At 37.9% G+C, this 25,048-nt stretch overlaps 1 protein-coding gene across 2 annotated transcripts; it reads left to right on the forward strand.

Moving 5' to 3' along the window:
- Window positions 1–5,515: 5,515 nt before the first annotated feature.
- On the forward strand, window positions 5,516–23,751 carry LOC130554362 (gastrula zinc finger protein XlCGF8.2DB-like). Of its 2 annotated transcripts, XR_008962973.1 has the most exons (3): window positions 5,516–5,583; window positions 20,290–22,763; window positions 22,918–23,751. XR_008962973.1 is itself a non-coding variant. In XM_057333952.1 (2 exons), exon 2 carries the CDS (start codon window positions 20,363–20,365, stop codon window positions 21,518–21,520), a length of 1,158 nt encoding a protein of 385 aa, XP_057189935.1. In that variant the 5' UTR covers window positions 5,516–5,583; window positions 20,290–20,362; the 3' UTR covers window positions 21,521–23,751. The 2 variants fall into 2 exon arrangements, 1 of the variants encoding a protein (XP_057189935.1); XM_057333952.1 differs by having other exon boundaries at window positions 20,290–23,751.
- The last annotated feature ends 1,297 nt before the right edge of the window (window positions 23,752–25,048 follow it).

Raw genomic sequence — 25,048 nt, forward strand, 5'->3', positions numbered from 1 at the left:
ATATCAAATATCTATTTACCTTATGTTTAAGATTACCCATTTCTTGCCACTCTCTTTTCTTTTCTAATATTTCTAGATCCATTTTAACTTCTGGTATCACCCATTTTGTAACTTCACCATACTGGTGACGTACTTAATTTGATGTTTTCAACTTGATACTTCTTATATTCCATCCAAATCCTTTCATTTTTTTCCCTGTATATTCCCAACAATCATTTAACACATCTTTAGCAATATGTTCTCTAGAATGGCGTTTCATTGAAGGCCAATATACTAGGGATAGCTTTATTCTTCTCAAACTTAATGGTATTTCATTTGCCTCCACCAACAGTGCATTGGTTGGAGTAGTTTTACTAGCTCCTAAACAAATTCTAAGTGCTTTATATTGAATCCTATCTAATCTTCTTAACAATGTATCAGACGCTGCCTCATATACCATACATCCATAATCCAAAATAGATCTGATCAAGGCTTGATATATTGATATCATAGACATTCTATCTGCTCCCCATTCTTTTCCAGCAATTGATCTCTTTACATTTAAACTTTTACTACATTTTTCTTTCCGTTTCTTCTATATGCTTCCAGGTATATCTTTCATCTAACCATATTCCTAAATATTTAAAAACATGGACTCTCTCTAACGTCTTCCCATATAATACAAATTCAATATTTTCCGATGCTTTCCTTTTTCTGCTAAACACCATATAGCATGATTTACTGGATGACATTTTAAAACTCCTATCTATAGTCCATTTTTCCACCTTTTAATGCCTGCTTGAATACTAGCAGATACTGTACATGTGATATGTTCGAACCTCTCTTCCAAATAGCGCCATCATCTGCATACATAGCACATCTCACTCCATTGTCAGGGATCGGGGAGGGAACACAGGGATACAAGGGATACTGCACTGCACTAGACACAGAGACTCAAAATGGACCAGCACAGGATAGAAAACACAAGGGCATTATAAAGGGATCAAATCAAGAGGGGGACAGCTGTGGGGCATGAAACAATAAACAAGCAATAATGAGGAGACGAGAGGGCGGGAACAGAGACCGGAGAGGGTGTATGGAAGGCCATATGGACAAAAATGCCCCTCTCCACATAAAACATGAGGTTCTGTCATGATCCTGCCACTAGACCACGAGAAACATGACATGATGTGGCAGAATCATGACATCCATTTTCTAGTTTGTCAAAAATATCATTAATCATTATATTAAAAAGGATTGGACTTACAACACTCCCTTGAGGAATACCATTTTCTGCTCTAACAATCTCTGATTCACACATCCCTACTTTCACAACAAATGTTCGTTCAAATAAAAATTTCAACATCCAATTATACATTTTACCGTCTATTCCTATCTTTGATGCTTTAATTAATAATCCTTCTCTCCATATTGTGTCATATGCCTTTTCTATGTCAAAGTACACTACTGCCATAACTTGCACAATTTCGTAAAGCTACTTTTAGTTCTGACATTGTATATTCTAGGTCCATACACGTATTACTATTATCTCTCATCTTCATAATATCTGGATTATTTTTGATAATATCTCTTCTTCTTTCAATATATTCTTCTCCCAGTTCTATTTTGTGTACATTCTCTAACACTTTACCTAAAAAGTTTGCTTTATCAATATCACAAGTAGCCACTTTATTATCATCTATTAACACAGGAATTTGGTTAAATATTTTACATTTTCCAGACATCTTTCTTAACATATTTCATATTACGTCTAATGGAGTGTCTTTTCCTATCTTAGAACAAAAATTCCTGCATCCTTCATTTTTAGCATTTTTGATTGTTCTCCTTGCATTTGCTCTTGCCTTCTTATATATTGTCATATTATTTACATTCATATTTTTCCTAAGTTGATTAAACGCTTTATTTCTTACCTTTATTGCTTCACTACACTCTTCCTTCCACCATGGAATATTTTTCTTCTTTTGTCCCGCAGTTCTTTTAGGAATATATATTGTTGCAGCCTCTATTATTAAATCTGTTATTGAATTACAAAATTTTCCACCGTGTCTTCAACCACTCTATCTTTAAAAAATTCACAATGTTTGCTAAATGATGTCCAATCTGCTTTCTCATACTTCCATTTCCAATTTAATAAACATTCAGTGTCATTATTATTTACATTCATTTTACATATAATAGGAAAATGATCACTTCCAATATTATTCTCACTACACACTTTCCATTCACATTTTCATCCATTCCATTTGAAATCAATGTTACGTCTATACATGAAAACGTATTCCCTACTATGTTATATCTTGTACCTTCCCCTTGTTTAAGCTTACTAAAGACCTATTATCCATAAACTGTTCTATTATTTCCCCATTATAATCTGTACAAATACTCCCCCATAACCAGTTATGTGCGTTCAAATCACCACACCATATTTCCTTATTTCTGTTTTCAATTTTATTCAAAGTATTTAACAAAATCTTTTTACATGGATTATAATAATTATGAACAACAATTGAGTCTTCATGATAAAATACCTCCACCACTACACATTCTATGTCCAATTCCCCATTCATTAGCCTATAAACAGTTCCCTCTTTAAGAAAGTTACCACACCACCTCCTTGTGTTCCTTCTCTATCTTTCACACTGTTATATATCCTGGTAAAACAAATTGAAAATTTGGCTTGAGCCAAGACTCTTGTACACAAATAACATTTGGGTTTTCTTCCAAATCCAAGACATACTTTTAAACTCTTGCCCATTAGCAACCAGACTCCTTGCATTCCATTGTAAAAAAATAACCCCATTTATCTAGTCAGGTGCCTGTGATGATCCACTTGTACCTGTACTAGTTAATATGTTGTGTATCATGTCAGCTGAAATATCATGTTTACCTAGGAATTCCGCTGCAGCTTCCAATATTGTTTTGATCTTGGCTGACCTACTTGGCAACATAGCTGTTACATTAATTACCTTGACCATAAATGCTAGGAAGTTTCCTTTTGTCATTACCAAAGAATCCTCTTTTGAATTAAACCAATTACTACTTTCTACTTCTTTAGTTTTTTTTCTGTTAGCTCAACCCTAACATCTTGTTCTATATTTTCATTAACCTCTTCCCTCCTATCCACCTTTCCACTTATTTTACTGCTTCAGCATATGAGACTCTATATGTTCAGCCTTATATTTTTGAATTTCTCTTCGCTTTGATTTGTGCCTCGCATCCTCCATACGCAGCACTATGTGGTCCACCACAGTTACAGCATTTTAATCCGTTAGTCTCTGTACATTTATCACACTCGTGCTCCCCCCACACTTGACACATCTTAATTTTCCTCTGCACACCCCAGCCACATGTCCCATACGCTGACACTTAAAGCATCTCAAAGGTCTTGGTACATATACTCTCGCTGGATTTTTTATTTTTATAAAAGATACTAATTTGATTAATGGAATTTAGGTCATTTTTCTTATCATGATGTGCTCCACACTCCAATCCAGTAGGTGGCGGGAATGCACCTTTTTAGTTTGGTTAGAAGAACCTCACTCCGGAGCAGAAGGTGGCGATAATGCACCAAGATGCTGGATGCCAACCGCGGTAAAACAACAACAAGAAGAACCCAGCTAACAATTTTTGGTTCCCAGAACGTTCCCCTAACGTTAGTTTTTGGTTCCCAGAACGTTATTTTCTAAGGTTCGTTTTTGGTTCTCCAGGAAAGTTTTCTTTATGTTAATAGAACGTTAGTTTCTGGTTCCAATAACGTTCTGGGAACCAAAAACTAACGTTAGGGGAACGTTACCCTAACGTTATAGGAACCATGAAACTAACGTTTTATTTCCGTAAAGATAACCAAAAACAAACCTTAAAAAAACTTTCTAGGAACCAGAAACTAACGTTAGGGGAACGTTCCCAGAACGTTAGCCTAAAATATTTTTCTTGGTCCGTTTACACGTCAGTAATGAATACATCCATGCTGTGTTTTTATCCATCGCTTGTCTAACGTTAATCTAATTAAAATAAGTAAAATACATCATCCCACACAATATAGAGGATATAATCAATGCATTAGATTATTATTTTGGCCAAATAATTCCTTTTTCATCACTGAAGTAGCCTAATTTTCGATTTAAACAGCACAGTATATCATTTCTAATAAAACCACACTGTGTGTAGGCCTACCTCAACATCAGCCATTATAGATATCGAAATAAAATAACCAATGACTTCATCACAATATTTAAAGCAGATTTTTATTGACAGAAGAATAAACATTTAATTATCTTCAGGCTAACAATATTCTTGTCTCACCACAGAAGTATAGCGCGGCTCTGTCTTTAGATATAACAATCAAAAGCCCTGAGTTTCAGTCCTTTCATCATGGTCTGTGATTTAGATGTGTCAAATAATCGAAAATCACGAAAATATAAGTCTACTCTCAAATCTGTACGGGTTTAAATAAAAAATTTAAATAATAAACCGCTAAACTAATGTGTTAGTTGGTGAGGTAAAACGAAATGACCGTTATTTTTAAATGACGGGAGTGCCGGCAGAGCGGAGAATGCCGTGCTCCAGCGCACACACATACAGTAACAGACAACCACACTAAAGAAATACACATGGATATAGATGATTGTATTTTCATTTAGCTTAACTAGTTTATTATTTTCAGCCATTAAAGGACATTTATTAATTTCATTTGGTTTTCAATGTGATCTTATAATTTATGTATTGCACATGTCACTGACGTTTACCAGTTTTGACTATTTTTACCATAAAAAAAGCCAAAAAAAGAACCATCAGGGAACGTTACTTTCTGGTTATTTTCTGGTTGCAAAAAATAACCAAAAGAACAGGTACGTTATTTTTTGAACCAGAAAATAACCAAAAGTAACATGGTTATTTTCTGGTTATTTTTTTGCAACAAAAATAACCAGAAAATAACGTTCTCTTGGTTATTTTCTGGTAAAAATACAAAAATAACCATCAGGGAACGTTATTTCTGGTTATTTTCTGGTTGCAAAAAAATAACCAAAAAATAACCATCAGAGAACGTTATTTTCTGGTTATTTTCTGGTTGCAAAAAAATAACCAAAAAATAACCATCAGAGAACGTTATTTTCTGGTTATTTTCTGGTTGCAAAAAATAACCAATAAATAACCATCAGAGAACGTTATTTTCTGGTTATTTTCTGGTTGCAAAAAAATAACCAGAAAATAACCATCAGGAACGTTATTTCTGGTTATTTTCTGGTTGCAAAAAAATAACCAATAAATAACCATCAGAGAACGTTATTTTCTGGTTATTTAAAAAAAACCCAGCCTGCAACGTTCTAGGAACGTTATTTTCTGGTTGCAAAAAATAAATCCTGAAAAGAACGTTCTTAGAACGTTATTTTTGGTTCCCAAAAAAATAACCAAAAGGGAACCAAAAACTAACGTTAGGGGAACGTTCTGTGTTTGCTGGGAAGAACCTTGCGCTCCAGTTCAACAGGTGGCGGCAATGCACTTTCTGCGTTGGTTTGCCGGCCGCTATTAACCATTCAAGAAGAGGAGATGTATCTACAGCCCAGAAGATAAAAATCCACAAATGTAAGTTGCAGTTTTTAAGTTACATAAGTAGTTCAGGAAAGTTGTGAGAATTCATTCTGTTTTTGCGCTTTTAATTGATAGACCCTTGCGTGTCGTTAGTTTAGGTGTTATGTTCATAACATACGCTAGTATTCGTCCATACACGCTTACGATTTATTAACTGAGCTGTAAAGTTCCACCCTGGAAAAAAACTATGAAGTCAAGTTTCCGTTACCAACTGAGCACTCTTAACACGCGTTTAATGTGGTATATGAAATTGCTTTTATTATGGTCTTGGTTAGCACGAGAAAACAATCAAAGCTTCGTCCTAATTCGATGGCGGGTGACGTAATAAAACGCTTAACGTAGTTTAATATACACATATATTAAAAGACGAGCCCAGCAACGTGCAAAGTTTGATATTTAGCTTTTTCCAATAGAAAATGTAAACATACGTGTTCGTATAATATTATCACTTGTTTTTCTGCCTTTTGTCTTGTGTGTGTTTACCTAACAAGTTAACACAGTTTAGCACGAAACTTGGTGAAAATAAATCTGACTGGAACAGGACAAAAGGTTTAAGAAATCGGATTAAAAAAACTATGACAGTAATGTGACCTCAAACCACAACTGGAAAAAGAAAGTAAGAGAGTTAAACTGTGCATGTCTACTAAAGTACTACTCTTGAGTACATCATGGATGGGGACCCCAGAACGCAATCAGACAACGATGACGTGGGGGGTTTTTATGGGTTTAAAGGGGGCCGTGACCAAAAAGTTTGAGATTTTTTTTATTGCAACAAACACAATGGCAGGGGTAAACCGAGACAAATATTACAAAGTTACAAAATTAGAAAAATATTATGTGATTGACACAACGTTACATTTTGAGGGCTTTTTGGTTGCTGGAGTCAATGGGCCTCATTCATGAAACATTCGTAAATATATGTGCACATTTTGAGTAATTTGTGTGTAAAACGGACCTTCCCGAAAACTTTCCTCCGTATTCACAAATACTTCGTAAATGTCAGATTTGATAGTGAAATGTGTGTATGTTAATGAATTCCAATCACTCGTAAACAGGGCGCGCTTGCACGCTCATTCATAATTAGCATAATCTAAATATTGCATAAATTCATAATAGGCTATATGCTTACCAATAAATTAAACTGCCAAAGCATTTAAGCCAGCTGAAATAATACCTGGTGCTCTTTTGAAAATGACTAGCTGGTGGAGCTTTAGAGCTCTTTGGAAGCACTTCGTGTTTTTCCGGAGACACGTTGGTTGCCGTGATTTGGAATATCCATTACAGTTACATGTTACCAGTGTCCTATTTTAAAGAATATTACTGAATTGACCGTTATAAAAATGCAGTAACCAGCAATATTAACTTCTCCATTGTTGTGTATGATGGTTGGTCAATGTAGTATTTTGTCCCGCCTCTCCTCCAGTGTGGTTGGTGCAAAAAAGGACAGTGAAGAGCTTTGCGTTTTACCCAAAGTTAAAGAGTAAAAATGAAAAAAGACAGGACAAAAGAACTCGTTAAAAATCATTGTGATACACAGTGCATCAAATGTAGTGTCATCATCAGTTTGTCTAAAAGAACACAGAACGTTTGAATATTGTACGCACCATTTACACATGGTAGGAGCAGGTGTAAATTTATTTCGTACCAACTAACATTTTGAAAATACGAACATTTTCATGAATCCCAACATTTACGCCAAACGACTTTACGAATGATTTACACAAAAAGATCGTTCTGGTCGTGTTTCAAGACTGAGGCCCAATGAGAGTATCTAGGTACTAGGGCTTAGAATAAAGAGGTTGATCAAAAAATATTGAGCTTTAACATTCTTGTCAAAACTATGAAAGATACAGAAATCATTACACAAACAAAGATGCATATGTACATTATTCCCAGAAAAGATGATGAATGGATTCTTCTTCAGCATCACAAAATGAACATAGTGAGTCAATATCTGGAAACATTCTTTTCAAATAAAGCTTTAACTTATTTGTTTCTAAATATTTAGATGGCCACATTTAGAGTCCACACTTTTTTCCACGGAATATCATCAAATTGGCCATTCCAGTAGGACACAATATATGGGACAGAAATCAACTCAGATTGAAATTATTTTCTAATTTGTTTTGTTACAAAAAGAAGAACTGAATAAAAAACAAATATTCCTAATCATAGTATTAAAGGGATGCATTATAGAAACAGAAAGTGAGGATGTAGCTGAATCTTTAAGAAGTGTTATGACCCCTTCAGGAATGTCGTCCATTACGATTGCAAAATCTCCTGGAGAGTAACAGTTATATCTGTTTAGAAATTCTGAATAAGAATACAAATATCCACCAGGTCTGATTAATTGAGAAACCAAATTAATGTTATTATTGGCCCAATCTGGGATTTGTTTTAGTGAGCAATTTAGTGTATGTGCATTTAATCTGCGAAAACCTGGCTACAATTTATGCTGTAATTATAGAAAATAAAAGTTAACCTGCCACGGCAGCAAATTCAGCAGCTTTCGGATCTTGTTGGTCTAACTTTGTCAAGACAAACTCAACGGAGCAACTCCTAAATTCAGCTCTAGTTTTTCCTTCAATAGCTGTTGATTATATGTTCCGCGTTCTGCGCTTTTATTGAGTAAATAAAGACACTATCGCAACATATATTAGCCTATGATAATATATAGGGATGTAACGATTCTTCGTATTACGATATTTCGCGATGCAAAAATGTCACAATGCGCATCGTAGAGAGGTGGGGATATTTTACGATATGATGTTTAATTCTATTCATTAAGCGGTCAAGACGCTACCTACTCTGCGCCAGTGCGTCACGTGTGCTTATCTCACATACGCGGTAGAGAGAGAAACACACGACACAATCTGTGTCTCTACGTGGTTTACAAGGCGTCTTATTTTCCCTCACAATCGCCGGTAAAACACATCAAACTTGAAGCGTGACTGCTGGTGATTCACCCCGAAACTCATTACAAAGGAGCACAAACGTTTTTATATGCCAATGTTAATTTATCCGCTAACGTCCACTAATGTGAAATGCAACATAAAGTAAACCAAAAGAAACCAGCGTTGTACCGATTAAAGAAGTGATGACGTGAATTAAAAGATTGAATGACATGCTAAACATCGAACCAAGTATGTGATCTGCATGATTGAAGAAATGTAATACAGTTTAATTTGTCTTTTTGAAAGATTTTTCTCTTTCATTACTGTCTCAAGCAAAGACAGCGCAGCTCCAAAGAGACACGAGCCAATAGCTCTTGAGCGTGAGCTCTGTCAGAGCGTTTCATTGGTTGAATGTACTGAATGAACACACCCTTCACTGAACTAACGAGTCATTTGAGTCAAAATGAGACTGAATGAACTGATACATGTCGTTCATGGTCTAATATTCTCTGTGTTACAACAATGCATATCCAGTAGTTACTCAACTTTTCTGACAAATAAAGTTAATGACCTGGGCTGCGTTTCCCGAATCTTCTTAACGCTACGTCGTTCTTAAGTTATACCTTAAGCTGTACCTTCAAATGCTATTAGATTATTACTGATAATCTTAAACTATAATTTATTTTATTATTAAGTTTATTTATTTTATTTAGCCTTGTTGTGCAAGTTCTCTGGAGCTTGTGCAGAGGCAGCAGCTTTTGCCAGAGGGGAACTGGAATCCCCTGGTTGGGCCTGGGTTCTCCTGAGGTTTTTTTTCTCGATTAGAGTTTTGGGTTCCTCGCCACCGTTTGCATACTGTTTTTGCACTATCTGCCTGACCGGGGGGGCTGCTTTAGAATCTTAAAGTTTTACTTAATTAATATTGCATATAGGAATTTATTATCTGTTATATTTGACCTGTGCTTCTCTCTCCTTTATCCTAAATGTGTGCTCTCACTGAGCGTGTGTGTGTGTGCGTACTTGTCTGTGTACGTACGTGTGTGTGTGTGTGTGTGTGTGTGTGTGTGTGTGTGTGTGTGTGTGTTGTGTGTGTGGCGTGCGTGCGTGTGTGTGTGTGTGTCTGTGTCTGTGTGTGTTGGTGCGTGTGCGTGTTGTGTGTGTGGAGTGTTTTGTGTGTGGGTGTGTCTGTCTTCTGTGTTTTCAACCTTTTCTTGTTTTTGCAGGTACAACTTTGATTGTTTTGCTTTAGTCAATGTGTCTCATGTACAGCTGCTTTGTAACAATGAAAATTGTAAAAGCGCTATATAAATAAAGTTGAGTTGAGTTATCATTATAGTTTTCCCTGAAACCTTCTTAGTTAAGTATACCTTCTGTAAGTCACACTTTCGTCAGGTTGTCTGGAGGGCTCTTAGCTATGCCTTATCGCCTTTGATGGTTCATACGCTATGCAAAAGATTGTAATTTCAGTTAAGCCTTAAAATGTTAAAATTCTTTATTAAGTTGTATGTGCAACAAAATAAGTTACTGAAATTGTTAATATTTTGAAAATAAATGTTATTTGAATTTCAGTTTCATTTTTGAATTTTGTTCAAAATATGAGAGATGTGTATCGTATCGTGAACCCAGCATCGAGATATGTACCGAATCGTGAGCTGAGTGTATCGTTACACCCCTAGTAATAAACATTGGTTCTGCATATTGGGTATCGGCACATAACATGAAATAATTGGTATCTGTATCGGTTAAAAAATCTATATCGTCGATCAACTACATTTAACCCTGCTTACTGACAAGCTGCGCCAATCGTGGCGGTTAATTTTTCAAGTTATATGCAGCCCTAAGACAGAATATTTTTTTTCTGCTGTTTTAACATGTAAGTCAACTTTATTTATATAGCGCTTTTTACTTTTTTCATTGTACAAACAGCTGTACATAAAACATATTGACTATAAGCAAAACATTTAAAGCACACATTTAAGATAAGGGAGAGAGAAAAACAGTTCAAATATTAAACAGACTATAAATTCCTATATGTAATATTAATTAGTAAAACTTTAAAATAAATAAAGCAGCCCCCCCGGCCAGGCAATAGTGCAAAACAGTATGCAAACGGTGGCGAGGAACCCAAAACTCTAATCGAGAAAAAAAACCTCAGGAGAACCCAGGCCCAACCAGGGGATTCCAGTTCCCCTCTGGCAAAAGCTGCTGCCTCTGCACAAGCTCCAGAGAGCTTGCACAACAAGGCTAAATAAAATAAATAAACTTAATAATAAAATAAATTATAGTTTAAGATTATCATTAATAATCTAATAGCATTTGAAATTTTGTGGTGAAGACATGTCAAGAGACCGCGTCCTTCTTTATCCAGCTCTATCATCTCAGCTCTTGTCAGGTCCCCACTTCCCATTCTCCGCTCTACCATCAGGTCAGGCCATGAACTGCATCCTGCTCGCTGTGGTAACCTTGGAACAATGAGACAAGACTGGCTGAGAGTAGAGTACTGTTCTGTACTCTTTGATGCAACAAGTACATCAGTTGTGTTTTTGGTTCCGGTTGATCTAACTAATGCAGCCTAAACCCTCTGAAGATTTATATTATGGAAGAGTAGTGTATGCAAGATTAAAAAGATGCGTCTTTAGTCTAGATTTAAACTGACAGAGTGTGTCTGCCTCCCGGACAGTGCAGGGAAGACTATTCCAAAGTTTAGGCGCTAGATAGGAAAAGGATCTACCACCTGCACTTGATTTTGAAATTCTAGGTATTACCAACTGACAGGACGCCTGAGAGCGTAATGCACGTGAAGGACTGTAATACAAAAGGAGTTCATTCAAGTACTGAGGAGCTAAACCATGTAAGGCTTTATAGGTAATAAGCAAGATTTTAAAGTTAACGCGATGCTTTATAGGTAACCAGTGCAAGGTTGACAGAACCGGGCTAATATGTTCATACTTTTTTGTACGTGTAAGAACTCGAGCTGCCGCGTTTTGGACCAGTTGGAGTTTTTGTAATAAGCCTGCAGGGCAACCACCTAACAGTGCATTACAGTAATCTAGTCTTGATGTCATGAATGCATGAATTAACTTCTCTGCATCTGACATTGACAGCATATGACGTAGTTTAGATATATTCTTAAAATGGAAAAATGCAATTGGCGACGTGGCTCTCAAATGACAGATTACTATCGAATAGAACGCCAAGATTCTTTGCTGACGATGAGGGTTTTATGGAACATCCGTCAATAGATAAGCAGTATTCTTTAGGGATGCCACAATACTCAATATAATATTGAACCGTTCGGTACGACCTCCACGGTTCAATACTTGTAAGTGAATTGCGTTTTTTCCGGTTTTGCGTTTAAATTATTTCCGTGCGCTCGATTACACTCTGAACTGGCTCTGTCCGTGTTTGTCTGTATCTAATAGCGAGTGGTGGTCGGCCGGTGAAGCAAGGCTGCCTGCAACACAAGAAGCAATGTGCTGTTGAGAGACGCGGGCTGGCTTTACTGTATGCCCGTTGTACTAAAGTGATAATCTCTGAATTTGGCAGATTAAGAATATATTTTTATACTGCATACGAAAGCATCACTCTCGCGTTGCATCTCACTCAGCACACGCAGAAAGAGCGTCTACGGCACCATGCCAAAGTCTGTTTAATGAAAGTCATGCCACTCGGCGGCCTTTCGGACAGCTATTTACGTCATAGCAAGAGCGCCTCCAGGCAACTATTTAACATTGCATTTCTTCCAATTTATTGCAATCGCAGTGGCGCACCTTGTTAATATATTATCTTTGGTCTTTCCCATTGAGCGCTAGTGTTCGCATGTTTACTTCTATTACAGCAATCACAAGTTTTGCATTACGTTATATTAAATACTCTGATGTGCAAAACCTCTTCAAGAAGCTTATTTTACTGGCATGTTGATGAACAGTAAACCAAAAACTGCTATGAGCCAGGAATCTGTACAAGTTGATTTTTGCTTGGAGATAATAAAATAAGTCAAGTTAAATAAAGAGAATTTCAGTAAAATAGTTCTTAACTTTTTACTGTTCATGTCACATAAGCATAGAACAATAAAAAAACACTTTAATGTGCCAAGCCATCAGAACCGACCCGAACCAAAAACCGTGTGTGAATAACCGAGGTTCTTATTGAACCGTGGGTGAGCTGTATTGTTGCATCCCTAGTATTCTTGGTTGTTACGTATGGCGGTTTTCAGTCCAATAAGTAACACTTCTGTTTTGTCCGAGTTCAGTAATAAAAAGTTGTTACTCATCCAGTTTTTTATATCGACTATGCATTCCATTATTCGATGGAACTGCTGTGTTTCATGAGGCTTCGAGGAAATATAAAGTTGAGTATCATCAGCATAACAGTGAAAGCTAACTCTGTGTCGCTTTATAATATCTCCTAGAGGTAGCATGTATAATGCGAAGAGCAGAGGCCCTAAGACTGAGCCCTGTGGTACACCGTACTGGACTTGCGATTTGCGTGACACCTCATTATTTATTGTTTCAAATTGAAAGCGCTCGGATAAATACGGAAGGAACATAATTGAGTTAGGGTTGTCACGGTTATTAAATAATCGTCTCATCGCTATTGTTTGACCTCATCGCGATGGTTTCATATCATCGCAATTATTGCACTTCTCTATAGAAGACACTAGGGGGAGCTGTAGTGCATCTGCATATTGCATATTTTAGTGTATATATTGTTACTAAAGCATGGTAATACTTGTAAAATGTACCACCACAACACAATCACTTAAAAAAAAANGTGGGTGAGATTCGTATTGAACCGTGGGTGAGATTTATTGTTGCATCCCTACTGCGCATGCGCACAGGCTGGCAAGCGCCTCACAAGAGCCCCACCCCAGAGAATCGTCAGTCTTTATCGATTGAATCTTTTTACTAGAAGGCGGGACTTTCTTTGCGAAAGCAGCCATATTGAGCGTTGCATTCCTCCTCCTACATTGTAATGGCAGTGGCGCATCTTGTTAATACTCTCTTTGGTAATGCCTTTGCTGTCCTCTTTCTGTTCTAGCCCCCTGCCATGCCTATGATGGAAGATCAGTCCTCCAGTTATTCCTCCCAAACACTGCCCCCTCCTTCTTCAACCCCTCAGCCTCCCTCCCAATTCCCTACATCCTCTGACAAGACCCATCCCCCTCCTCCACCAGGTTACCAGGCTTCAGGATATCAGCCCCCCCAGCAGCAGGGTCCAGGTCAATCACCCTACGGAGGTGCCGGCAGGGTGGACGCAAATAAAAAACCTAACCTTCCCAATATGAATAATAGTGGCCAGCAGTTGTGGCAGCGCATGAAACGTATGTCCTTTGATGTACTTGAATGTTACTCTACTTAAGGAAAATCCACAGCAATCTTTTAACATACAATTTCTACTTTGTAAGCCTTGTTTTCTCACCAACTGTGATTTTCTTTTTTTTAACAGAGGCTCCAGGAGCAGGTGCTGTCAAATTTAATATACCCAAACGTCCATATGTTATGGCCAATCAAACCTTTCCTTTAGGTGACCAGCCCCCAGGACAGACTTTGCCCAACATGACTGCCACAACCGCGGCTGCGTCTGCGGTTGCAACAGCTACCGTTTCGGCAGGAAATGCCCAAGCTCGGTGAGATTGCTGAAATTATCGTTTTACCTTTATATTAAAGCACACACTAATCTATATAAATGTCTGGATTGCTCATGACATCATTACACGGAAGCTACCATGCCGCCATGTTGGTATGCCCAAACGTTCTATTAAGTTATCACTAATTATTAATGATAAAACAGTAATTTACCAGTCCCCGTTTTTATATCTAAAGTCCATATTTTCCCGTCTTATTAGATGTAGATTGAGTTATGTTCATTTTCATTACAGTAGTGTACATATCAGATCAGCAGACTAACAAGACATCTCATCATATGAAATGTGCTTATTCTGACATCTAAATAAAGATAAATCCAGGCTCTATATGTTTTTTAAATCATGAAGCTTTATTTCTAAACATTTACACGTGTGCCATTACAACAGTGTGCAACACACACTCACCTTATTCATTGATTTCTATACGTCACTATTCTGCTCAAAATAAACATAAACATTGGAAAAACATCAGAAGTAACAATTACTTAAACACACATGTAAACTAAGAACTTATCGCGCGCCTAATAAGCTGAAAAACTGGTTGTTTTTTGTTGTCATTTTGACTGTAAATCAATGACACACTCTGTCAGTTGGGCATACCAAGATGGCGGCATGATCGCTTCCGGTGGCTTCACCTCCTGCCGTCAGATTCGTGCTGTTTATACATGCAGTCTGCTCATTCAAATCAGTTATCGGGTTTTTCTCTCTTCAAACACTTCAAACACGCTCTAAATTAGCACTTTTTCTATTTTATTAGTCTCAAGGCCAAGCAGTCTCGCTGGGAAACAGTTGGTCAGCGTTCTCAGGACAATGCTGTCGGGCGAGGCGGAGCCACCCGAGGCAGGGTTGGGGCCAGGCTGGGTAATTATAGAAATGTGTTCTCTCAGAGAAGCCCCTCTTCCAGCTCCTTCCGCTCGTCCCAATCTTCGTCCCAATCTCCCTCCCCTCACAGCAGAAACAGAGATAGGAGTCACCATAATCGCAGGTATTGCAGGTTAACAGATATGTTATACCACAATACAAGCTCCATATGAAAAAAATGTTTTGATTGTAAACGCCCAAGAGTTCTCGACCCTAGAGAACTAGTTTTAACGCAGACTAGGGCTGTGTATTGGCAAGTGCCTCCCGATATTATACATATCACGATAGATGGGTCACGATACAATATATATCTATGTATTTCGATACGGTACACATTTGCGATATATTGCAATACTTAAAGTAGAAAATGTAAAAAGTAGAGATAGAAATACAACACTGCTGTGCACCAGCGGGGGTTTTCTGTAAGGATAAGTGTAAAAACATCCCTTACCTCTGCAGAGTGGCCATGATGTGTGATGCATGGACCTTTAGATCAGAGGTTTGGGTTCTCAAACTGTGGATTGCGCCCCTCAAGTGGGTAGCACAGGGGAAAAAGGTGGCTCACGCAAGTCACTTGGCTGTTGTGGTGCATTACAGTTAAAACAATGAACATGGGCAGTATAAAACCTCTGGTTCATCCGTGCTGTAAATGTCGCTGGTGTCACATCCGTGAAAGCACAATAAATGTCATTGTTACTTTTCTTAATAAACTTTTTGTCTAATGCACTGAGTAGCCAAGTGACTTTTGATCGAAGCCTACAACAGCATCATTTTTATAACTCATTACTCCATGACTTATTTTGAAAACCAAAGCACACCCACACATCAACTCTAAGCTGTATCCAATATTTGGTAAGGTTTTTCAGTAAATATTGATTCATGTTTACAGTGAGGGAAATAAGTATTTGATCCCCTACTGATTTTGTAAGTTTGCCTGCTTATAAAGAAAGGAAGGGTCTATAATTTTTATGGTGGGTTTATTTTAACTGATAGAGACAGAATATTTAAAAAAATGTTATATAAAGGTTATAAATTGATTTGCATTTCAGTCAGTGAAATAAGTATTTGATCCCCGAGAAAAAATTACTTTGTACTTTGTGGAGAAACCCTTGTTGGCAAGCACAGAGGTCAGACATTTCTGATAGTTGGTCACCAGGTTTGCACATGTGTCAGGATACATTTTAGTCCACTCCTCTGTCAATCTTTAAGGTTTCTTGGCTGTCGCTCAGCAAATTGGAGTTTTCGCCTCCTTCACAGNTTGGGGTTTTTTGACAAGGGGCCTTATAACAGCCACCTTATATGCTTTAGGCACATGTCCTAATGTCAGAGATGAGTTAATAATACCAAGAAGAGGATCTATAATTTCTGGGAGCATCTCTTTCAGTAGATTTGTAGGTATAGGGTCTAGTATGCATGTTGTTGATTTAGATGATCTAATAATTTTAGACAGCTCATCTTGATCTACGGTATAAAATAATTGCATTTTCTCCTTAAGGGCGCTGTAGTTAGTTTGTTCAGCGGGTTTCACTTCTGATTGCATTGTTATAATTTTTTCTCTAATATCTTGGATTTTATATGTGAAGTAGTTCATAAATTCATCACTGCTATGCTGATATACAGGATCAGAAGTCACTGACGATTTATTTTTTGTTAATTTAGCCACTGTGTTAAATAAAAACCTAGGGTTGTGCTGGTTTTCTTCTATTAGTGATGAAATGTAGGCGGATCTAGATGTTTTAGGGCTTTCCTATATTTTCGAATACTATCCTTCCATGCTGTACGAAATACCTCTAATTTAGTTTTCTTAAAGTTGCGCTCCATTTTTTGGGCCGCTTTCTTTAGAGCCTGAGTGTGTTCATTATACCACGGTGTTGGGCTGTCATTTTTAATCTTCTTTAAACGTAGAGGAGCAACTGTGTCTAGCGTTTCCGAGAAAGTGGAGTTAAAATTTTCAGTGGTAATGTCAAGATCTTCAACGTTATTTCTCATGCTAGCGATTTGAGACAATTCAGGCAGATTATCGAGAAACGCACCTTTGGTAGTTATTGTTCTACCATATTTGTAACAAGGAGTTTGATTTGCAGCCGTAGGCCAGTGAAGCAAACATAATACCAGATAATGATCCGAAATGTCTTCACTCTGCTGAAGGATTTTAACGTCGTCCACATTTATACCGTAAGACAGTATTAAATCTAAAGTATGATTATGAAGGTGAGTGGGTTAAGAGTGTCTTTGAAAGCCATTCCTAAAGCATCTGTATCTACATGGATGTTAAAGTCACCAACGAGAAGGACTCTATCTGCGGCCCTGGAGGCCTATATACAATAGCCAGAATACATTTTTATTATGTTTTATCCTTAGTATTAGGTGTTGTTGAAGTACCATGACTTCAAAAGAATTGTATTTAGAATTAGACTTATGGGAAATGCTAAAAGAGATATTGTGAAGTGCAGCGACACCTCTCCCTCTGCCTTTTAGACGAGGCTCTTGTTTATAATAATAATCTTGGGGGACAGACTCATAATATAATCATCTGGTTTTAGCCATGTTTCTGTCAAACAGAGCATGTCTGTTTTATGATCTGTTATCATATCGTTGTAGCGGTTTTAGCTGCATGTTAAAATAATGATGAGCTAAGCTCACCAAATATGGTTCTCCACCAGATCTATCAAGATCACATCCATGAAATGAGTTCTTTGAAACATCAATTTCAGTCAAGGAATTAGTTTAGCTCAAAGGAAAATACATATAATAATCGTTATTAGGGATGTAACGATTCACTCAGCTCACGATGCGATGCGAGTCACGATTCTGATCTCACGATGCGATTTATTCACGATTTACTCACAATTTATTTTTACAAAATGAGTTGAAACAATTTAGAAATGAACAACTTCCCTTGCATTATTTCTTAAATGCTTCACGTTTCTTTGTATAATAAAATAATGTTTTATTTCAAATTACAAAACTAAACTGCAATTTTATAACAAATTAATAATAGAAAAACTCTCTTTAATATAAACAAACTAATACTGTCTGAGCTTTTCTTGGATTTTTTGCATTTAAGAAATATCAGCATGTCCACGTTTAGATTTGCAGTGAAAATAGCGGCCCCTGCTGTTCAAAAAATGTATTGCAATTCAGTTCACACCTCAACCGATTTGAATCGTCACTCATTATAACCGATTTTCAACCGGCTCATGGTGAATCGTTACATCCCTAATCGTTATTAAAGATACACTATTTGTATGCATTCGTCCAGCTAATGCATCAATGATATTATATACTTTACGTTATCTCATGGCCATAAGTAACATGACTTTACCAAACAGGATTTAGAGCAAAGGTAGCGTAAATCAAACACAGTTAAAGGGACCAAGTATGTAAGCGTGAGCACAGAAAGCCCATCACAAATGAATTTATGGTTGTTTATTAAACTCTACTCTACATGGTGAACATAATGACGATCGCATAAATACAAACAAAACAATGAAGAGAGAGAGAGAGAGAGAGAGAGAGAGAATGGCAGCGATTTCTGAACACCAATAAAAATCATCTTTAACAAAGACGCACAGACTTAACGCAGCTATTCTATAAATAGAATCGGATACTTGCGAGCTCTGTGCTGGATGTATATCCGTATGCGCTAGTTGAGATGGAAATGTTCAAATAGTTTCAGAATGCGCTCCTGCTGAAAAGTTCCGGGCCTTGTGACCAGCCGCGTGGCTCATCAAGGTGTGCGAGGTAGCAGAAGTCCATTGTTCCTTCTTTCCCCCCAGTGGGGGCAAAAGGGCAGTCTCCGAAGAGACGCCACGAACCAGTTTCTGATGAGGGCAGGTATAGATCAAAGAGGCCAAGATTTGTTTTCAGAGCAGGCTCGATATTTAACTTCATGAGGGGGCATACCCACCTGAGTTTGAATCGACCAATCAGAGTTGAGCAGGGAAGAGGTTCTTTGTCCACTCAACAGCTAATTTGCATCTTTATGATCTCCTAGCAACTTTATAAACTTCCAGTCTAGATTATTACATAAAGACTATAAAGTGTCCTTTGGTCACACAATATGTATGAACAAGGAGGAAATCAAGAGACAAACATTTAGATACCAAATATATCAGGTTTGAATCGCATAGAGTCATAATCCATTACACAATAAATGTGTAAATCAATTTTGTGTTTTACAACAATAGCCAAATGACCGAGTGTTTGCCACACAGCATTTGATTTATCAAATTTATATTTCCCCTACTTATTTAAAAAACAAAGTGCACCCACACGTTGGCTCTGAAAGCTGGAACGCCATGCACACTCCTGCTTTTGGGACAATGGCCGTATGTACAGTCGTGGCCTAATGGTTAGAGAGTCGGACTCGTGACCAGAAGGTTGCCGGTTCGATTCCCAGGGCCGGCGGGTAACGACTGAGGTGCCCTTGAGCAAGGCACGTTACCCCTACTTGCTCCCTGGGTGCTGTAGTGATAGCTGCCCACTGCTCCGGGTGTACGTGTGTTCACTACTTTCTGGATGGGTTAAATGCAGAGGTCTAATTTCGGGTATGGGTCACCATATCTGACTAATAGGTCACTTTCAATAGCAGGAGGTGCGATGTAGTGCAGAGTTAAACTGATTTATGCATTAGCCTAACGCTATCCACTTTACATGGCCGCTCGCTTTAACGAGATAAATTAGATAAATATGCTATTATTAGCTATTATTATTATTATATTTGAGTGTTCATGCGTCAAGTTAATCAAGTTAACTTGATGGCTAAAAATTAGGAACGCTACCCTACGTTTACCAGATCTCAGATCACCTGCACTCCATCCCTTCCACGGGCTCTCCATCAGCGCATCCTCCCAAAGGCGGGTACACTGGTTTCATTGAGTGCATGACACAAAGCTCATTTTTCCCCACAATGTGGACAAAGTTCATGCGACATTCTAAAACTTTTTATGTTTCTTAATTTATTAAGACCAAAATGACCAAATTCGGTATACACCTTAATAATAAGGGGAACTATTTAAAGGACCAGTGTGTCATTTTTTGGAGGATCTATTGCAATATATAATTAACTATGTATTCATAGGTGTATAAAGACCTTACACAAGGAAGAGTTTTCCTTACCTTAGAATGAGCTATTTCTATCTACATACAATGAGTGAATGATAACAAAACATTGTTTACAAGCATCTGTTATCGTTACTGGCTGGACATTCAAACATAAACATTTGTCTGTATTTATTATTTTATGTCTGACAACGAAAACATTAAATATGGAATATGGCTTTCATTTCATTTTAGGTCTGGTGAACTTGATAGATGAAAGTGAAGAATTGAATGAAGCTGAGAAAAACTTCAGAAACCTCATTTCAGAATGGAAGAAATATCTTCAGGTGGCTTTTCAAACCAACAGAAACCCTCTTTTGCCTGTCCTCATTGTGAAGAGGTCTTTGCACGAAAAGGTAGCTTAGAGACGCACATAAGAATCCACACTGGAAAGAAGCTCTTCACCTGCCCTCAATGTGGAAAAAGTTTCTTGTACAAAGGAAAACTTGAAGAGCACATACGAATTCACACCGGAGAGCGTCCATTTTCATGTGTTGAGTGTGGAAAGAGTTTCGCACAAAACTGTAGACTTAAGGACCACTTGAGATTGCACACTGGGGAGCGTCCGTACACATGTGTTGAGTGTGGAAAGAGTTTCACACAAAACTGTAGACTTAAGGACCACTTGAGAGTGCACACTGGGGAGCGCCCGTACACATGTGTTGAGTGTGGAAAGAGTTTCGCACAAAACTGTAGACTTAAGGACCACTTGAGAGTGCACACTGGGGAGCGTCCGTACACATGTGTTGAGTGTGGAAAGAGTTTCGCACGAGGTAGTAGTCTTAACATTCACATGACAATTCACTCTGGAGAACGCCCGTACAAATGTGTTCACTGTGGAACATGCTTTAAACACCAAAAAAGACTTAAGGACCACATGAGAATTCACACTGGGGTGCGCCCTTACAAATGTCCACACTGTGTGAAGGGTTTCAAGCGCGCAAGTCATCTTAACGTTCACATGAGAATTCACTCTTTGGAGTACCTATACAAATGTCTTCAGTGCGGAAAGACTTTCACAGACAAAAGTAATTTTATCGTCCACAAGAGAATCCACTCCGGAGAGAACCCATATACATGTCTTCAGTGTGGAAAGAGTTTTACGCAAAGTGGTAGTCTTAAAATTCACAGAAGAATTCATTCTGGCGAACGCCCTTTCACATGTCCTCAGTGTGGAAAGAGTTTCCCACGCAAAGATATTCTAAAGATGCACATGAGAATTCACTCTGGAGATCGCCGGTACGCATGTCCTCAGTGTGAAAAGAGTTTTACTCATAAATATAGTCTCCAGGTCCACATAAGAATTCACTCTGGAGAGCGTCCATACACATGTATTCAGTGTGGAAAGAGTTATACGCAGAATGGATGCCTTCGGCGACACAAAAGAATTCACTCTGTAGAATCCTCATACACGTCTTCAGCGTAGAAAAAGTTACACAATTAAAGAATTGTCACATGAATTTATTTAATAAATGCAACATATTGTTTGCTTTAAAGTACCTACAAAATGAGGATGAACCGATTTAAAGCTTACAAGATGTGTATCAACACAAGTTTCCACCTGTAATTTAATTTCACCTCCACTAGCAGACACCACTTCCACCTCTCATCCAGGGCTGTGTTTCCCAAAAGCATCGTAACCTTAAGTTGATCTTAGAACCATTGTCACCAATGGAGCTACGATCAACGTATGCTTACGATGGTTTTGGGAAACGCAGCCCAGGTCTCATGATTAAAAGTGATCTTCTAAAATAATTTCCCCTTCTTTGGAAGGCCATCGGATTTTGATGATCCCTTACTGTATTTTACCAAATGTTTTTGTTCTACATAGCCTGACAGATGCAGACGTACTGGCTACCCCACGAACTGTATTGTATGGCACAGCTTGTAATTAGTTGAAAGTCACCTATTCCAAAATGCAGTTTAAGTCTGCATTTATTTCTGTGGAGCGTGTTGTAGGAGCTGGTCAAACTGGGACATCAACTTGAGAAGGATTATGAGCAATATGACCTTCGATATGAAGGTCGACTAGACCACAAGGCTCAATCTCTACCACAAAGAAGTTAAGTTCCTCACCACCAACCCGACTGCTTAATAAAACAACCTGACTGTGTTAAAGAGTAAACATTAGTCATGAATCCTGTAATTAAAGCTCATCTACCTCCAGACAGAAAACAGCGATTATCCATAATCCTGAAGAACAACCCCAAGTGTTGTACTCTCCGCACCTAATGTAATGATGTCCTGCAGCATCTTATTACACCACCGGACCAGTACTCTTTAAACCAAGAGCATATCACTTGTCACCTATAAAACAACTTGCTTTGGGAGATCAGCACCAATATATATAAAAAAACAGTTATAATTTAATGTATCAAGACTTAAAGGTCCAGTTCATGAAATTTAGCGGCATCTAGTGGTGAGGTTGTGAATTGCAACCAATGGCTCGCCCCACCGCTCACCTCTCCCTTTTGAAGCACTAGGGTGGCTGGCACAGGACTAAGACGTCGTCACATTTTCGCTTCAAGGTGAATTCTATGCAAGGAGACCCGTATGTAGAAAGAAAAAGCTCATTCCAAGGAAATGAAAACTTAACCCATGACCTTGGCGTTTCTAGCGCCACGCTCTAACCACTGATCTACAGGAAAGCTATCTTACTACTATGGAAAGTAAGTCAATGGGGGCAAATTTTGAAGTGAACTAGTCCTTTAAGACCTAAACTTTCTGTAATACGGCCCCAAGTCCCTAAAAAACATGAACGTCTTAAGATTCTGTGTGGACTACCGAAGGTTTACATATATCCTTTACCCTTTTCCACTATAGATCCTTACACGGGATACTGACAGGTGATCATGGACCCTAGTAGCAAAGCCAAGACTGTGTCCATCACCCCTGCAGGTCTTCACCCCTTTATTGTGATGATATTTGGATTAAAGAATGTTTCTGCATTTTTCAGAAACTGATAGAGACAGTCCTGCATGTGTTTATTTTGTTGTTTTGTTAAATATGGCCTGACTTTATCAGGGTCTTAAAAAGTATTAAAAAGTCTTAAATGCCATTTAGCAAGGTATTCCTTTTTGTATCATTTTTCATATTTGTCCAAAGAGTTGTCACTTAATTCTCTTGTGCTTCTTTCCCACCCTTCTGAATTATGTTGCATAAATAAGGAGTTATCACCAAGACTGTTTTATTGTGCTATTTTACATTCAGTATAAATGTAAGTGATAGTGTCACCGATGTAACCAGTTAAAACTAGAAGTGGCGATGACCTAGGTCTTAAAATGTATGGAAAGAGTCTTAAAATTGAACTCCATGATTCCTGTATAAACATTGTTTATGCTTGTTGCTTATTTTGTCAATAAAATGGGGCTGAGAATGTTTCCTTGCTGATAGACCTTTATCACAGCGGGATTGAATACTGGAAGTGCTGGTCTTCCGGTTACGTTTATTTCAATAGACTGTAATCGTCCTTTTGACTGAAAGTGTCTTATAGTGAAAATCTGCAGGATGATTTCAAAATACAGACATTTTCAGAGACAGGAGAAGAGATATTCTGAAGATTACTATTACGGTTTCCTTTAAGTTGTAATGTTGGTGGTTAGAATGTGCAAGCTTTAACACGTGATAAATAAAAGGTCCATGAATTTGAGAATAAATGCAGAGTTCTTTAATTAATCCATGCATAAAAGTCCAGCGTTCCATAAACAATTTGATAATCACAATGTGTATATTCCAAACCAAAAGAAATAACTTGTTCTCAGTTAAGTTACCTGTGGTCACGGTCAAAAAACTGTATGCATCCCTCCACCAACCTCTCACCTGACCCCAATTACTCTTAAGACCTGGCTACAGAGTCGGCGCCAGGGTGCACAAAGTGAGGGGGCTGCTATGTTTAGTGGGGGGGCCAGGTTTTAGGGGTTTAGAAGGGGCTGGTGTCCCGAAATTTCATTCTACCCGTCAGATTATCCTACCAGGCATGCGCACATCAATGTTATGTCATTTTCTTGCGCTATAAAATCTTACATGTTTATTTTATACTGCTACGGGAATCTGATTGTGCATTTTCGTTGTTAAATCATTCTAGGCCTACATATTTATTTAGTACTGGTAGTACAATTATAGGGTATTGCGCTGTAATTAATCATACATGTTTCTTTTATGCTGGTAGGATAATCTGACGGTATTTACGATGTAAATGTATTTAATGTGTTCATTTTAAACTGGTAGGACTATCTGACGGTATTTTGCATTGTAAAATCATCCTACCTGTTTATTTTGTCGATGTGGTTTAGATTATAGCCTAAATTTTGCACTGCGGTAGGAAAATCTGACAGGTATGACAATTCGAGGTTGAGACACGGCACAGGCTGAGGTCTCGCTCTGTTCTGTTTCAGTGTGCGGCTCTTCTGGTGTTAAGAAGCGGCACTCTGCCATGCCCCAGTTTTATTCTCAAGTTTAAGTTTTAACAATTTACTTTTTTATCAGAGATAATCGTGGAAAATCTGATCTATATGCAACGTGGTAGGCTAACCAAATCACACTTGTAAAAGCGGCACATTCGCACATAACGAGTGCGCGAAGAAATCCATGTCTGCACACGTCAGCCGCGCACTGCCTTTTTCATTGAGAGCCAGACATTTTTAACTATAACACAATAAAAAATCTAGTTAAATGTTGCCTATGGGTGCGCAATACCTGCGAGTTGTAGATAACAAAGCTTTTCATCCAGTGCGTGCTGCCGTTTTGAAGTTTAACAATTCTAAATGTCCATTTCGAGGACAGCATTGCATATTTCGCATAGCTTTTTCAAAGCTAATAAACAGAACTAAAAGAGATGAAAGACACTGTATGAAAGACACTGAAACTGAAAGGCTAATTTTTTATATCAGCTTGGAGGAGAGCAAATGTTGTATGACATTTTGACAAAAAGAACTGGAAATACACCGATCATAGC

The sequence above is a fragment of the Triplophysa rosa genome, linkage group LG5 (genome assembly GCF_024868665.1).
Source record: "Triplophysa rosa linkage group LG5, Trosa_1v2, whole genome shotgun sequence".
Lineage (NCBI taxonomy): Eukaryota > Metazoa > Chordata > Actinopteri > Cypriniformes > Nemacheilidae > Triplophysa > Triplophysa rosa.

Excerpts from the sequence above, each read along its gene's own strand:
- LOC130554362 (XM_057333952.1), top strand. The coding sequence starts at position 20,363 with ATGGAAGAAATATCTTCAGGTGGCTTTTCAAACCAACAGAAACCCTCT.